Source organism: Abramis brama (genome assembly GCF_963993115.1).
Source record: "Abramis brama genome assembly, chromosome: 2".
Classification (NCBI taxonomy): Eukaryota; Metazoa; Chordata; class Actinopteri; order Cypriniformes; family Leuciscidae; genus Abramis; species Abramis brama.
In genome coordinates, this window is record NC_139964.1 from 40,880,502 (window position 1) to 40,898,383 (window position 17,882).

General features: G+C 34.3%; 1 protein-coding gene across 2 annotated transcripts; it reads left to right on the plus strand.

Annotated features, from left to right (window-relative positions):
• The first annotated feature begins 155 nt into the window (after positions 1 to 155).
• On the plus strand, positions 156 to 17,753 carry cd99 (CD99 molecule). Of its 2 annotated transcripts, XM_084103580.1 has the most exons (13): positions 156 to 470; positions 2,715 to 2,747; positions 6,324 to 6,392; positions 6,531 to 6,560; positions 7,285 to 7,326; positions 9,281 to 9,313; positions 9,719 to 9,766; positions 10,844 to 10,924; positions 11,829 to 11,864; positions 12,013 to 12,036; positions 15,283 to 15,390; positions 16,362 to 16,412; positions 17,123 to 17,753. In XM_084103580.1, exons 1-13 carry the CDS (start codon positions 410 to 412, stop codon positions 17,149 to 17,151), a joined length of 645 nt encoding a protein of 214 aa, XP_083959706.1. In that variant the 5' UTR covers positions 156 to 409; the 3' UTR covers positions 17,152 to 17,753. The 2 variants fall into 2 exon arrangements, with proteins under 2 accessions (XP_083959706.1, XP_083959707.1); XM_084103581.1 differs by lacking the exons at positions 15,283 to 15,390; positions 16,362 to 16,412; positions 17,123 to 17,753 and adding an exon at positions 12,651 to 13,794 and having other exon boundaries at positions 174 to 470.
• Positions 17,754 to 17,882: the final 129 nt, after the last annotated feature.

The window sequence follows — 17,882 nt, forward strand, 5'->3', positions numbered from 1 at the left end:
ATATGCCTTGTAGCATATATATAATAAATGCTACAAGGCATATGCTAAATAAAAAAATGATATCCCATAGGCTTCTATAATAAAAACTGTCCTTCTTTTGGCCGTAATACGATCCACTTCGGACAAAATGAAGCTCTCTCGCGCTCTTAAAGAGCGCAGATAGGGCGTGTCGAGGCGCGTCCAGCACTGTGTTTTGAATCATCACTCTAATTAGACTACAAAGAGAGCTAAACTGTTGAATAGCAATTGGTTCGCGCTTCCATCACTCAGAGGGGTGGACTTAAGTTACTGCTCAACTTTACTTTTTCCGGAACGTTTCAAGTCTTGTAAACCGGTCATATGTTCGAGAAAAAAGAAGAAAACATTGTAGGCTAGGTTTCTTTTAAATCATACATCTTTTCAAAGCAAGATGACTTCATACACGTGGATTTTACTTATTCTGGCAAGTCTTGCGGCAACGAGAGCACAAGGTATGGTCTATCTAAACTGTTTACATTTTGTTTTGGTAACAGCGCTCGTTACATTTCTTGCACTGGGGACGTAACGTTAGGCATATAATCCATAAAATAACAACGGGAAAAGAGTCGTAGCTTTTTGCCTCTTAAACGCCCTGCTGCATATAAACTACGTCGTCACTCGTCTAAATCGCTCTTAAGTTATTTGAAGCGAGGAGTTAAAATTAGTTTTCTGGCAGTGTAACGTTACTAGACCAGTTATTTACTCTGATGCATTATACAGAAAAAGTGGGTTGAATGTTTTTGAAGTGCCACAGAACATGGGTACATTTCATTCCACATGCATGACTCACCAGCCTATGGGGAAAATGGCTGGAGAACCAAGATATATTGTTTTGGTAACATAACTTAAAACTTTTAAAAGTATGTCCAAAAATTAAAGCAGAGCTACAGAAGCTGAGATTGTTGATCTTCCCAATTTCAATTTGATTTATTCCGAACTTCATATGTTTTATGTCAGTAGCCTAATTTAGCTGCAACGCATTGAAAAGCAGAGTTTGCATGCTCATTTAAATAGTGTGGCTGTAATAGCTCCTCTTTGCCTCACAGAGCAAGATTTGTCATTTTTAATAATGAAACAAACTTTATAAACCATACACTGTCTTGTCATTTAAGTCTTTTGTTCGAACTTTAAATTCAGTAAATCAGTGCTTGTTACTGGCAGATTCCATTAATGTGTGTGTGCAAGCTTACGAATGGCGATACATTTATTCTCAACGTTGTTAATGAAAAAAACATAGAAAGAACCACTTAAAACAACTATTTTTTTGGTTCCTCTCCCATAGCTGCACGCGAGTAGATAACATCTTAGACTTTGACGGTCACAGCAAAACCCCTTTTCAACCACAGCAAACTTAATTTTGAGCAGTTAAGTTGCCTTGTTCACAGTGTTCTAAAAATACTTGATCCCATGATGTTGACCCATTCTTCCTGTGGAAGCATTGAGTCTATTAGTCCACAGGCACTCTCCTTTGTTATGAATGATGCATTGACAGGTTTGTATATAATACCTGCATTACTCAAGTTTGCCTGAATCTTAACTTTTCCTGAACTTTAAATGTAGTTCTTCCCAAATGTAGTTTTTATGCAATGTAAGTCGACTGCAAAAACATCTACCCAGATGAAAGGATCGCTGGTTTCAGTTCCGACTCAACCATCAGTCATGATGATCAGTCATGGGTTGTGCATAGACCATTATGAAAACAATGCAGTACATCCCCATAGCAACATAAGCCACAGGATGCAGTCTCGGATGGGGTGTTGCGTGTGGCAAACACAAAATCGCAATCATGCCATCGCGTGTCGTGCAGTGTACATATTTTTTCATACATTTATATAAAAAATTGTGTTTAGTTTTGCTGTGTATGTCATCCCAAGAGATGGGAGGGTTTGGTCACAATGTGAATCCAGTACAACACACAAATATAGTATACAATACAGTATTTGGGTGGAGTTATTATGTAAAATAGAACAGTCAAATTCCAATCATTTTGCTCAGTCACCTCTTTTACCCTCTAGGAATGAGACTTTGAGTTGCTTATTTCTTTCTCACACACATAGTTTTAGTTTTGAATTTGGGGGTCATATACAAGAGTAATTTTGCAGGAGGAAAGGCATTAGATGCTTTCTACAATTCAACGGCTGTTGTCTTGTTACTAACTTGGAACACTTTAAAATTACATCCTGCAGTGCTAATAGCCTTTATATTTGGAAATGGTTTTGTGAAAACAATTACTTTACCTCATTTGAGTTGCTTGACTTGAGTTCGATGTGCATCATTTATTTGGGTTCTGTACTGAGATGTGGAGCCACATGTAAATTGCACAAGTCAACTCAAATCTGGCTAATTGGTTTCCATTTGATCAAGTGTAACAATTTGAAGTGTTAATGAACTCTTTCTGAAATTTCATTAGGCATTTATGGGCTGTTATTTTAATGAACATTTTGCTGTGTTTGGAGTGACTGTCTAATGCTGAGATATAATATACGTTGACTTAGTGAATCAAATGAGTTCTGTTGAATTGGCTGGATGCATCCTCTATTGCCAAGTTTATTTGCAGCATAATTTGCATTGCTTAATTTCAGTTCAAATATTAGATTTTAAACTTGAGTTTTGAATGGGATTAAACTGGCCATAGAGCCAGTAGAGATGGTTTCTGGTTTAAACAAAATATTAAAATAACAACTGTTTTCTTGCAGACTTGGACCTGTCTGATGCTTTTGATGATGAATGTAAGTAGAAAGTACTCTATCTTTACTGTATATGGCCCATTTCATGCATGTCTATTTTTGTATGTTAAATATTTATAATATAAACAAGGCTCAACCCTTTTTCTTTTTTTTAAATTGTGGTTTAAATTTTTACTTACCCTGCCAAAATTGTCACTGGCCCCACCAAAAATTAATAAATGAATAAATAAAAATGTTTTGTTGCTGTTTTGACCTATGTATCATTGTATTCTAAAAAAAAGAGAAAATCAAAAAGAGAAATCAATTCAGTACTCACAATCTGTTTTCTATGCACGCGGAGAGGCAGTATTAACAATCAAGGGATAGTTAACCAAAAAATGAAAATTCTATATAATGTATTGCATAATTTCATAAAATTGATTGTGAAATATTAAAGCCATAGATGAGAACCACTAACCACATAGGCCTATCTATATTTATGTAAATGAATTTCAGGTAACACTTTAGTTAGGATACTGACTGTTTATTAGTACTTGGGTAGTTGACAAATGGCCAAGAAAAAGTACTTTTTTTGGAAAACATAACTTTTTAAGAAAAAATACATATATTTATGGAGTATGAAAACTGCAGTTTCAGAAAATAGTAGTGGTCACTCAATTTGTCAATGACTTCACATATTTTTTTCACGTTTTCACTCAACAGTACTGTAAATGTGTCCTATGGTGTGACATTTAAAAAGTACTAAGAAATTATATTAAATAACATAAAAAAAATACTTGAGATAGAATTGTTCACATTATTAAAACATTATTTTCTTAAAGTGATATTTATTTTACATGAAAGTACTAATTAGAATCATTTTCACCATGGATAGATGAACCTGATAAACTTTTCCCTACGAATGTCAGTAAAACTTTTTCGCCAACCTTACAAAACTGTTTGAAATTGTACCTATTTAAGAGGAGATATTATTGTAACTCCCCTAATGCCAAACTTGACTCTTTTTTTAAAAGATATTTTAAAATAAGTATATTTTTCTGTTGTTTTGTGTTTGTCACACCATAGGACAAAACGTCACACTAAAGGACAAAGATAGTCATTGCATAAAAAGAGTCAGAATATATAGTGTTTATTGTAACAATAATAAAGGAGGACATTTGTTTTTTTGTTGAAACTTTATATATTCGTTTTAAAAGCTTCTTAAGGAGGTCTTGTCCTATGGTGTGACATCTGTGTCCTATGGTGTGACAGGCGAAAGTGTCACACCATAGGACATTTCCTGTGACTTTTTCTGTCACACCAAAGGACATTTGAGCTTTTGTGGCAGTTAATAACCATGCTAATACTAGCTGAACTGTTATTAGCAATTGGCATGATACATTTGCATAATATTACATAGTCCTGCTGTCAAAAATACAAATTTTAATAAAAAAAATAAATTTAGGAGTGTCACACTAAAGGACAAAAAAACTTAACAACTTCAGTGGTCTGAAAACATAGTTAAATATTTGAACAATTCTGAGAGAAATACTTGCCATGTGCACTTCTCATGGGCTTCATAGGGGTCTTCAGTCACATGACCTTGAATGGGGTCTTTCAGCTAAATTTAGTTGTCCATGATATTGCCCAACTTAATGTCAGGTTATTGCATAACACCAAAGGACATTTTTTTCTGTGACAAACTTTATTGAATTCCTACACTTTTAGAAATGTATGTATAGGAAAAGTGATGGCCACTTAGTGAAATAGACACTTGCACAATTATGCCAGGAGTGTTCATTAAGATGTTTAAACATTATTTTCTTTATTTATAAAAGTTCATATTTATGAAATAATGTTGTCTACCGTCACACCGTAGGACGATTTTGAGATTTGGCTCAAAGTTGTAAAATAATAAAAAATAACTCGGGTATTTAAACAACAAATTCATGTAAAACAAGAAAATGTTTAACCATTTATAGTATTCTAAATGATGAAAATGTGAAAAAAAATATTTTTTATCTTCTGTGACGGTGAAAAAGCCACGTCATGTCAACTACCCACTTATAAAACACATATTAATGCCTTATTCTGAATGACCATATCCTACATCACTAATCCTACCCAATACCTAAACTTACAAACTATTAATAAGCAGTAATTAGGAGTTTGAGGCAAAAGTCATAGTTAATAGTGAGAATTGGACCCTAATCTAAAGTGTGACCAAATAATAGACTCTTGATTTCTTGTTTTGGTTGCTCCTGTCTAACTCACAAACAAATAACAAATAGACCACCCGTGGATCTTCCTCAACTCTTGTAAGTTTTGGTTTATGTTGCGTTGGCCTATGCTACACTTACTTATACTGACACCTACCAGCATGCACGTAGCATCATGCAAAAATAAAGGTATAAAGTAACAGATGCGAATGTTAAAGGGATAGTTCATCCAAAAATTAAAATTAGCCCATGATTTACTCACCCTGAAGTCATCCTAGGTGTATATGAAATTCTTCTTTCAGACGAATACAATCGGAGTTATATTAAAAAATGTCCTGGCTCTTCCAAGCCTCATAATGGCAGTGAATGGCTGTATGACTTTGGAAGTCCATCAAAGTGCCTCTATTCATGATTAAAGTGCTCCACACGGCTGAGGTGGGTTAATAAAGGCCTTCTGAAGTGAAGCGATGTGTTCGTGTAAGAAAAATATCCATATTTAAAATAACTAGCTTCCGGCAGACGGCCGTACGCATCATTTTACGGCAAAAATAGTAAATTGACGCCTCTCGCTGTTCAAACAAACAGGGCTGGGCAACTGCGTTCGTCATTACATTGTGCGTCAAGTTCAAGTGTTACTCTTTTGGCGTAAAACATTGCGTACGGCCGTCTGCCGGAAGTAATAAAAAAATAACTCCAATTTTATTCGTCTGAAAAGATGCCATGCCACTTAATGTTAATACCGCTACTGGGCGCACAAAAAACAGAGCGTGAGTACTGAATGGAGTTCTCTTTTGCATCTTCTTGGGCTTGAATCTGAATGGTTAAAAATCACGTGAATGTTTAAATTGACAGAACTTAAAAACACGTGCAAATGATAACCTTTCGTGACTATGCAGCACTGGCTCGATCGGCCAAGTGACAATTCCATCAGCTGTACCGAGCGTATTTCACACTGGCCTGGGCCATCCTGCAGTCCTTATTATAAAGCCCCGTGTCTTATTTTTCAACGTGGAAGCAAGCTATTTTCTGTGAATGTGCGAGACTTCTGATTCATTAGCCGCTCTATGGAAATAACGAGAAGAATAAAGTGCGGCACATGGTCAAACTATTTGCGCTACGAACCAGTGTGTCTATAACTATGACAATACATTAAAATAATAGGGTAAGAAATACCAGTTTGCAATATCAAGCAGCATAACAGGCTTTTTTGAACAGCTAAAAACAACTGGAAGCGGATGACACCGGAAGCCAGGCACATTTACAAATGGAAACACACACTTACGTAAAAAAAAATAAGGTGGATAAAGTAATTTTTTTAATCAAATGTGGAATGCCATACTTCGATCCTTGTTTGTGTTAACTATTCCATTGTGTCACTCATATTGTATTTTCAAACAATTAACAATATTATGATCTTAAGCTCCTGCAAAACCAACGGTGAAACCAGCAGTGAAACCAGCCCCACCCAAAAACTCAGATCCAGGAAATGGTAATTTTGTTTGTGTGTGTTTGTTTTGCATATAGCAATGGAATTATGTTCGTATGGACTGTTTAAGGTACATTGCGGTATACGTAGAATGACTAACATGAGTGCTACCTAATTTATAGTTTTGTCTTGCTCTTCTAGGATTTGATCTGTCAGATGCCTTCGATTCAGGTAAGACTGAGTGGGCTATGATGGGCACAATTCGTTTTTTAAACTCTTTTTGAATATTTTTGTGTGTGTGTAATGCATGTTAGTATCCCTCTGAATTTGTTAAGTATCTTGTAATTTTCTTTATTAGGACATGGTTCTTAATAATAATAATAATTATAAAACCTAGTTAACTTCTGGTCCAAAAATATAATTATTATTATTGTGGGGGTGCTCTGCCTGATAGTTCACCTACTGAATGTATGATGATCACTATATTGATTAGACTTAGACTTACTTTATGAATCCCCGAGGGGAAATTACAGCAGCAACAGAAAATCGAGACAACACGCATAACAAAAAATAGACAATACAATCAATCAATTGACTCATAAAATTATTAAACTCATAATTTATCAGTGTGTGTTTGTGTGACAACTTCATGGATATTGTGTGGTTCTGCATAGCAAAAATGAATACAACCTTTGGAGATCAAGTCTTTACTTTAAGTGCATAATTACTCAAAGAATCATATTTTGTGGGGAGCAAAAACTTAACTTATCAGATTCTGTTGCTGTGTGATGGTTGAATTTCTTTGAATTGGAATTCAGTGGATTCTTTTGTCATGCCAATTCAAATTTTTGAAAATTTCAAAAAAAATTCAAATTTCATTTCAGTTACTGTATTTAAATGACCCTAAACTATCTAAGTAAAATATCTCTTTATGACCATTGTTTATTGTACACAGACCCGAAAAAACCTGCAGGGGTCCCCCCAAAATCAGGAGATGGTAAGAAATCATTATGCTGGGGTGTTTATGTCATTTTTATGTACATAAAGTTCATGGGTTACACTTTATTGTAAGACAATGAGGGCTACGGTGGCCGAGAGAGCTCAACGCGCAGCAACTGAAGAAAACACATGCAAATAGAAAAAAAACGCATGCAAATAGAAAAAAACACCCACAAATTAAGAAAACATCTTCATCAGTTTCACAACACACGTGTGCTCCAAATAACACAGCCAAATACAGAAACGTGCTGCAAAAGTTCACAACACAACCAAATACAGAAACGCGCTGCAAATTGCATAGACCACAATGGAAATGTTTCTAGGGGAACCAAATAAGTGATGAACCCGACTTGACATTATTTGAAAAGATGCTAAAACACCTAAAAATCAAGATATTTTGAATAGACATATTATACATCTTTCTAGCTTTACCAAGATCTATATTATTTTGTTGGGTAGAAATTGTGAGTGGTGGTGGGGTCTTCAAATCTTGTTGTGGAACCTTGAAGTTAAAAAAAGTTGAGTTCCTCTGAGGTCTCGTTGTTACAGTAAAATTATACATTTAATATTAATGGATAACATGTTCTTACTATAGGGTTAGGATTAAAGGGTTAGTTCACCCAAAAATGAAAATTCTGTCAGTAATTACTCACCCTCATGTTGTTCCAACCGCGTAAGACCTTCGTTCATCTTCGGAACACAAATTAAGATATTTTTGATGAAATCTGAGTGCTGATCACTTCTCCATAGGCTGCTAGGTGACCGAAACTTGCTGGCCCAGAAAAGTTATTAAAGAGATCGTTAATATAGTCCAAGTGACTACAGTGGCTCAATCTTAAGTATATCAAGCGACGAGAATACTTTTTGTGCGCAAAAACAAACAAAAATAACGACTTTATTCCACTATTCATTTCCTTCTCTCTGGGCCTCTAGTTGGTTCACGTAGTGTTTTTGCGCAGCGCGTCTGTGTTACACGTCACCACGTAGGCTCACTATTGGCCGACGCTGGTCATGTGTGTGATGCGTGTTGACGTGCAACACAGACGCGCAGCGCAAAAACACTACGAGGCCCAGAGAGAAGGAAATGAATAGTGGAATAAAGTCGTTATTTTTGTTTGTTTTTGCGCACAAAAAGTATTCTCGTCGCTTGATATACTTAAGATTGAACCACTGTAGTCACTTGGACTATATTAACGATCTCTTTAATAACTTTTCTGGGCCAGCAAGTTTCGGTCACCTAGAAGCCTATGGAGAAGTGATCCAGCTCTCAGATTTCATCAAAAATATCTTAATTTATGTTCCGAAGATGAATGAAGGTCTTACGCGGTTGGAACAACATGAGGGTGAGTAATTACTGACAGAATTTTCATTTTTGGGTGAACTAACCCTTTAAGAGTTTGGTTTAGGGTTGCATGCAATTATGGGTAACACTTTATTTTACAGTGTCCTTGTTACAAGTTACATGTTGTTACTGTAGTAATAACAATAAATCATGCATAATTACATGCAACTAACCCTAAACCAAGCTCTATTCCTAACCCTAATCCTATAGTAAGTACATGTAGTTAATTATTAATCAGTACTTAAATGTATAATTACACTATAACATGGACACCTTAAAATAAAGTGTAACTCAATTATGCATAATTTACTGTTACTATAGTAAGTACATGTATAATTTATAACAAAGACACTTTAAAATAAAGTGTTAAGTTTATGTAGTAATGTTTGTTTAACTGACCCATTGTGCATTTAGTTTAATGAGCTAATTTAAGTTGATTTATTACTTGTTTGTAAATGAGTGCGTTAATACAATTTAATGTATTAATCTAATAATTTAATCATACACACGTCATTGTAGGTTAATTATGTTTTTAAATCTGTTATTGTTTGTATAGTAATCAACCTACTAATGCAATGCAAACAAATTAACATGATGATTTCATCTTCAGGTGGATTTGATCTGTCTGATGCATTTAATCCAGGTAAAAATTTATGTTGCTTTCTCTCAAGGACATTGTAGATTCTGTTTTTGTCTTGTTTACAATACCCCCCCCCCCCCCCCCACACACCCCCAGTATAATTTATTGATTTAATTAAGAGATTTTCAATCTTTCATGCAGTTTACATTTGAGGTACACTATATTCATAGATGCTCAGCTGGTAAATGTAAAGCTAAAATTTACTAGCTCATTTTCTGCTGTTCATGGCTATTACAATTGCTAATAGTTTTTTTCTGTTCAGATTGTTTTAAAGGTGTTATTCAATGAGTAACATCATGCCATAGGTTTTCTTAAAAAACAAAACAAAAAACACTTTAAAACATTCTTCAAAATACATTATTTTGTATTAATTATTAATGAACATAGATACACTTTCTATTTCTACAGATCTTGATCCCAAAAAACCTGTTGTCCCACCCAAAGAGAGAGGAACTGGTATGTTTCTGCCAACATGTTTGGGTTACACTTTATTTTACAGTACGTGTGCTTACAGTGTAGTTACATTAGAAAGTACTGGTAATATAAGGTAACTACATTGGTTAAGGTTAGGTTTAGGGTTAGGCTCAGGGTGGTTAGTACCTAGTTACTGTATGTACATGCAAAACAGGACTAAAAATAAAGTTCTACCCATGTTTGTTTGCATCTGTTAGGGTCTTGCACCACCCTTATGTCTCAAAAAAAGCTGGTAATAGTGTAATTCTTGGGGTCAATTTTACTGTTTAAGAGAGATAAAACTGGAGTGCTGTACATAGTTATGTAAAAAAAAATTATAATGCATGGCATTAGTAGAAAAAAAACCATCTTACTCAGCCAGGGAACATGCATAAATCTTGTTTATTAAAGTTCTGGTGACAAGGCTTGATGAGCACAGTATTCCTTGAGGTGTTGAGGAATTTCCCCAATGGAAAGCATATTTACACTGTGTGAATCGCTTCCTATTCCATATATAGTGTGCTGTGTTTTATTACTATATAGGAATTAGTGAATGTGTTCACAAGTGACCAATTGGATTGGATGGGGAAAAAAGGGCAGAATTATGTCATCAATTTATTTTATTTTTTTAAATTTGTATTGAGAAAATAAAATGCAAATTTTAAATGCATATCTTCTAAATGAGAATTTTGTCATGATTTAGAAACACGCTAGATTTATAAATAAACTTTAAACTAACATTATTACAAAAAGCCACAAACTGACATTTTTACTTTAATTACAATTATAGATTAGGTGCACATTTTTAAATTTGGTGAAGTCCATCAGGGGCAAAATTGCTTGTGTAAGTTGATGATAATGGGTTTTTTTTGTTTGTTTTTTTAAGGAAAATACATTAATGGAATATTTGTTTAAATTCAATATACGCTAGGTAGCAGTCTTTATTCAAAAACCTCATTTAATTTAGGTAAATCAACACTTTAAAAAGTGTGAGGAACTGAAAGATTACTGAACCCAATTAGATTCTTATGTGCATTAAACTGCTATTCTTTTGAAATCTTGCATGAATTTTTCATTTAGGTGGTGGATCTTTTGATGACAAAGACCTTCTTGGTGTGAATGAGGATGGTGGATACGTGCCCGATAAAGGCCGTAGTGGAGGTTTGTGTCAAGTTTTACATCTTTTTTTATCGTTTTTTTAGCTTGATTTAGTACTGTAAGTTGTCTTCGGTTTGAAGTTTGCATCTCTGTTCATAGCAGAAGATCAAATCCAGAGTTAAATTGTAAACAGATGTCACCCAATTCAATTGTATGAAAAATCTCCCAACAAACATCATATAACCATAACTACTTGCAGTCATTTTCTAAATAAAAAACGTTCATTTAAAAGATGTTCTTCATTGTCCATAATTATGTTACTTTAGAGAATTTTAAGAGAAAAATAGAACCAACAGAGTTGGCCATGGAACTTATTCCACATTCACTATTTTATATTCAGCATGCTTCGCTTGGGTTTCCTATGGAAGCTTGTTTCCGCCACTGAATACAAAATAAAGGAATTTTTATCATACAATTCTGACTTTTCTCAGAATTGCATGATATAAACTCGCAATTGCGAGTTATAAAGTCTAATTCTGAGGGGAAAAGATTGACTTTTTTATTCAGAATTGCGAGTTTATATCTCACAATTCTGACTTTATAACTCACAAACGACTTGTTATATAACTTGTTATAAAATCATAATTACAAGATATAAACTTTCAATTGTAACTATTATTACTTTCAATTGCGAGTTTATATCACACAATTCTGATATCACGCAAGGTCAGAATTGCGAGATGAAAATTCTTTTTTATTTTTTTATTCTGTGGCCGAAACAAGCTTCCATATTTTCCCATATGGGTTTCTGTGACTTAAATATAAGCTTTATGTCTAACCCATTTGGAATAAATGCTAAATACAATCATGATTACCTAAACGATTACCTTGGTAACATATGTTACTAAATGTACAATACATCAGTGCTGTGAGTGAATCTGACTCTGGTTTTTGGTTTTGGTTAAAGGGGGAGGAGCAGACCCTGGTTATGATGATCAAAGTGGTATTTATTTCCTTATACTTATGCCAAATGTTTACCCTCTGGTTCATAATTGTTTATTTTTATCTACTGTAACAAAACATTTACATATTTAATAGTAAAATATGTCTTCATTTGCTGGGTGATAATTTGAATGTAATTTTCTCATTAGGCGGTGCCGCTGAACAACCTCAAGGTAAATATTATTTTCACTCATTTTATTTGAATAGTACTAAAGTTACATTTATCAGTAATTGTCTGTAGTAACTGTTGGTCACAAAATGAAGGCTGTTATGGAGTTTACCTAAGGATAAATTGTCCACTGAAATATAAAGCTGACATGAGTGAGTGCCTCTGGCTGGTGTTTTTTGTTTCAGCTCTTTCATGCTCTATTTTCTAACCGTTTGTCCTGACAGAAGCTTTGTTTACTTGCCAATGGTGTCTTTCTCAGTGGAGTTAGCATGTCCTCTGTTTTAGTTTCTGTTATTTTTTGGGGGGGTTTATCAAGAATGAGTGACCACAAAAAGCTAAAATGTTTCACTCTAAATATTGAGTGAGACCATGGAAACAGTGGCGGTCTGATGACTAACTGTCACACAGTACTTGCATAAGGACAGGGCGGTCCAACAGACACAAACAATTATTGTGAGCAGTACATGTTGAGGTTTTTCCACTAGGTGATTGTTTTCTTCTGTGTTGGAATAGTACATGGGTGGTGAATATCATGTGCAGTGAAGACTGATAGATTTGACTGTTCATTCTGCCACTGGCTGTGCCCTAAATCTCTGCTTCGATTGCCTGTTGTTGCAGATCTAAACCAGCAGTGGCTCCAGCTTATCAAGAAGCTAGGCGTTAATATACCAGAAGGCCTCAGTGTCTGGATTGCCGGGTTTTTACAAGTAGTAGAGCCCCTGCTAGAGCAGTTTCGGGGACTTCTGAATGTAACGGAGGAAAAGGCAGAGCTCTAAATGTCTTGTATAGTAACCTTCTTTGCTTGTGTTGGGGTGAAATGGTTTTAAACATTGTTTACATGGTTTGGTTTTAAGGCTGGGGCTGCTGGTGCTCATGGTTTATGGATGAGATGCATATTTGGTCATGATCAAGATTAATCATATTGGTTTTGAAAATTTGGCAATGCGGAATTAATTTCATTGTATTGCTGACTGGTTTGACTGTTTTCTTTTTATGTTGGTAAGGATTATTAAAAGCCTATACACTCCCATTCAAAAGTTTGGGGTCAATAAGTGTGTGTTAAGAAATGTTTCTTAAGCACCACATCAATCTCCAGTGTCATCATGATCCTTCAGAAATCATTCTGATATGCTGCAGTAATGGCTGTTGGACATTCAGCTTTGCATCACAGGAATAAATTACATTATAAAATGTTACAATATAAAAGTTTAAATTCCAAATAATATATTCACTGTATTTTTGATCAAATAAATGCAGCCTTGGTGAGCACAAAAGAGCCTTGTTCTCAAAAACATAAAAAAGCTTACTTAGTCTGACCCTAAACTTTTGAACAGCAGTGTATATAATAAATCAGTTGGTGGAAGCCACTAATAGTTGATTGTTATGAATCTGTTAGAGTGTACAAATAAATGATAATTCTGATTGTGAAATAGATAATACACTAGTAGTGATTCAGTTATTTTAGATCAAAAAGAGGGGTGTGAATCCCAATGTTTTTCCTCAGGACATCCTCAATGACTTCTGTTCTTTTGTATCATCCCTTTTGTTGTGTTGGCACATTGTAGATGCATAGGATATCCTCAGATTTTTTGCCAATGAATAGATCTAGCAGTGGGACTGGTTTTGCATGGGTTTGAGAAGCAAACTCCGCTCGGTTTTATGGAATTAACCCAAAGGCTATTAAGCATTCCATTACTTTGCTTTTTTTCCCTCTGCTCATGGAAGCCATCTTATTACCTTTTTTTTTTTTTTTTTTTTTAAAGAACATTTGAGGTTGAAACATTGTAGCACTATTCTCTTTTGGCTAAAACTTGGTTTTAGGCTTACTTGACGTATCAGATGTACCAGAGGATTGAAACTGGCAAATGTTTGCCCTGTTGTGTGCGTCACAACTGAAAGCTTTAGCGCATGCAGGGATTATGCCATCCTAAATCTCAAAGAGAGCAGAGGCGCTATAGGGATGGGTTTTTTTTACCCCAGATACTGATGTTTCGTCTTAAAAGAGACTCATGTAAAAAATGTAGTTTTATTGGCATCAATGGTTCAAAGAGTTGTTTAGACACACACACAAGAAAAGTTTTAGCTGACCCCCCTCCCCCCTCCACACACATTATTGTAATGTTTATTTACCACATAGCAGGCATTCATCCTATTGTAAGAGCATGGTAGTTTGCATTTACTGTTGTTAATCTATTGCATATTTCAATGTTGTCTGGTTTTGTACCTTTAACATTGGTATTGTCCGTTTTGATGTATTGGTTCTCAATTGTAGTATTTCAGGCTCACATTTTTTCTTTTCTTAAGTTTGTCTGATTTCTTTTCCACAGAAGTGGCTATTTTCTCTGTCATCTTTGTTTTTTTTTTTTTTTTTTTTTTTTTTTAAGCATTTTAGCTACTTTTTGTGTTCACTTTCCTTTTAATAAAGTGAAATGTGAGAATTCCCTCTGTTTGATTCATATCATATAGTCACGCTCAACTGCTGTGACCAGTTCTTTTAATTGTCAGCATATCTCACTGGGTAAACCCCACCAACAATGACATGGTAAGAATGTATTAAGCATGTGTGAAGAACACTGGCCTGCCAGCTAGCAGTTGCCTCTTATATTATCTAGCTGCCTAAAATTTAGGGAGGTAAATCTGCATAGCTTTAGATCTGAAACTACAGTATTTTGTAGGAGGTTAACTTCAAACATTAGTTTGGAACCCTCTATTTATTTTGTCAGGTGAACTCCTGCATGCCTGGTTGCATACACAAAAATGGGTGTATGCAGGCAACGCCCAGCATGTTTACACCGTATCATGACACAGCAATATTAGAGCAACTTCACAACTACATTTTTAATTTAGTTAATCAAAATTGCACAATGTCAGATAAGTAGTTAACTACTTCCAGTGTTATGAACCTCCTCTTTCTGACCAAATAGAGTTAAATAAACGTAATTATTTAGCAATAATTGTTATTGCTTATATTTACACGTCAAGTTTAAGAACAATATGTTCAGGAACATTTGCCAAATGTTCTGTGCAGAATAGGAAACTCCTGTTGCACCCCCTAGTGGTAAAAAACATCATAGTTTGCTTGTCCTCTTGTTAAATGCCCATGTCTCTTTAGTTTTGTCATCAAGCTCCTACTAATAACTGATGTAGCCATTACAAAAATATGCGTATTGTACACTTCAGAAGCAATTTGAAACTAGCCCTTGTCCTTCTCTTTCCTTGTGTGTTCTGTCCCTTTAAATTGATCCCACAGGCGGAACCATGGCTGCCATCATCAGCTCTGTGGGTGTTGCTCTGCTCGGTGCCGCCTCAAGTTACTTTGCCTATCAGAAAAAGAAACTGTGTTTCAAAGTACAAGGAGGTGAGTTCAACACTTTTATCCAGGATTCTGAATCCCTATACAAGCACTAGCTTGGTTTTGATTTATGTTGCTTGCTTATCTGAGCAGTTCAAAAAGAGAAGAGGAAAAAATACTTCACAAATAAGCTGTTTACCTTCACAAACATACTTTTTTTTTACTCAAACTATTTGACCTCTTTTAATAACTTGTTCCACAATTATATAGAAATGCTTTCGGGAGACACAGTACATGGTTAACCTTAGCTCAACTAACACAGCAGCTCTTGTAGAGGAAGTGGGGGTTGGGCGCATGACGTGGCAGGCAGTTTAACTGCTCTGCTTGTATTACAAAAGCCCTCGAGGCCTCAACAGGTGGCTCTGTGGCGCAATGGATAGCGCATTGGACTTCTAAGCTACACTTAGAGAAGTGATTCAAAGGTTGTGGGTTCGAGTCCCACCAGAGTCGAGTTTTTTGAGAGAATGATGAAAAAAGGCTAACAACACAAGTAGCAGTGTTTTGTCCAAGTGTGAATGGTGTTACCATAGAACTTTAGTAACTGAATTTTCAAAATACCATAAACAAAATTGACTCACACTTTATATTAGGTGTCTTTAGCTACTATGCGCTTTCATAAATAAGTACAAAAATAAGTACAAAGTAGTTGTGTTGATGTTGTTTTGCAAAACACTTTTGCTGCTATTGAGGTGGGATACGGGTAAGTTTAGGGACAGGTTTGGTGGTTAGGTTTAAGGGAAAGGTCAACAGAGTAATTGTAGATGTAATTACAGAGATTAATTTCAACTGTAATTAGATGCAGGTTTTTAAAAAAAATATATAAGTACATTGTAAACGCATGTATGCACACAATAAGTGCATTGTATCAAATTATTAATTTAAATGTTAGTAGGCTACATAGTAGTTAAAGATACCTAATATAAACTGACACCCAAAATTGTTTCATGAGATAAGCTAAAATGTACATTTTCTTATAGGGGAAGATCCAGAGAGTGGCAAAAACCGTGGTACTCAGTCTGATCCACAAGGTAAGCATGATAATGCCAACATAGCGAATTTAAGAAAATGTAATTCTGACCCCACATCATATGCAAAGTTATTTGTGATTGTTTCAATCAATTAACATGGATACCAACCAACAATTTTGTCATGGGAGTGTATGATATATATATATATATATATATATATATATATATATATATATATATATATATATATATATATTTATATTTATATTTATATTTATATTTATATTTATATTTATATTTATATTTATATTTATATTTATATTTATATTTATTTCATTTTTTTATTTTTATTTTTTTCAAGTTAAAATGATCACATGATCTTTTGGAAAACATTCTAATATTCTGGTTTGGTGTGCTGCTTTTATTTATTTATTTATTTATTTATTTATTTGTGGAAACGGTATTTCTTTGAATGGCGAGTTCAAAAGAATAGCATTTATTTGTCATTTGTTACAAAAAATGTTACTATCACTTTTGATCAATTTAATGCATTGTTGCTGAATCAATTAATTTATTTTTGTGTGTGTGTGTGTGGTTTATATACAGTCATCAGTATTAAATCAGAGTTTTGTTCAAATTAAGTATTCAGAAAAGTAGTTATTTTTTTTAAACCTATTTTCTTAAAAGATAATAATTTGTTTTTATATGGATTTCATGCTTTCTGATGCAGCTACCAAGTAGATAACAATTTACTCTTTTCTCCCCCATAGTTCTCAGCAACCTGCTCCGTTCATCGTAACCGCAATTGGATCTGCGCACTGAAAGAGTACATCTAGCATGTCCAGTTATGGAGAGCCTATAACCCTGTGGGAAACATCTGTTATATGAAAGGCTGGTTTAAGGCTAATAATAATTAAAAAAAAAATGTATTTTTTATTGGATTCTCTAAGTTGTAATGCATTTTTTTTTTTCTGTATTCAACATTTTTCTTGACTATTTGTTTATCTTTGAAAGAGGTAGAAGTAATATGTCACTTGTAAAAAAACATAAAAAGATGTTTTTATTGGTCTTTTAGGATTTCAAGTGCCAATGTAAGATACTGCACTTTAAATGGACAAAGTTGTTACTATTTTTGTAGAAGTACTGCAAGTTGCATAAGGGACTTGCTATTGTAAAGTGCAAGCTGTCTGTTTACAGGTGAATGCATCAGTTGTTTTTTTGTTGTTGTTGTTCGTTCTAACATTACATGCGTAATCTGAATTTTAGACTGCCTTCTTTTACAATAAGACAATGGATGGATGGATGGATCAAGATGATGATGATGTATGCTGATGAATATCGAATTGACTGGTGACAAAATGTCAACTAAAATAAAACTGACATGGAATGAGTTTAAAATTATGGGATGCCAACTTGCTTATTTACATTTTCTATATTTAAATGAATTTAAAATATAAAAAATGATTTGAGATTAAAAGGTAAAAAGTTTTTTCTTCTCATTATTAACATATTTTAGCCATTGTAAATACT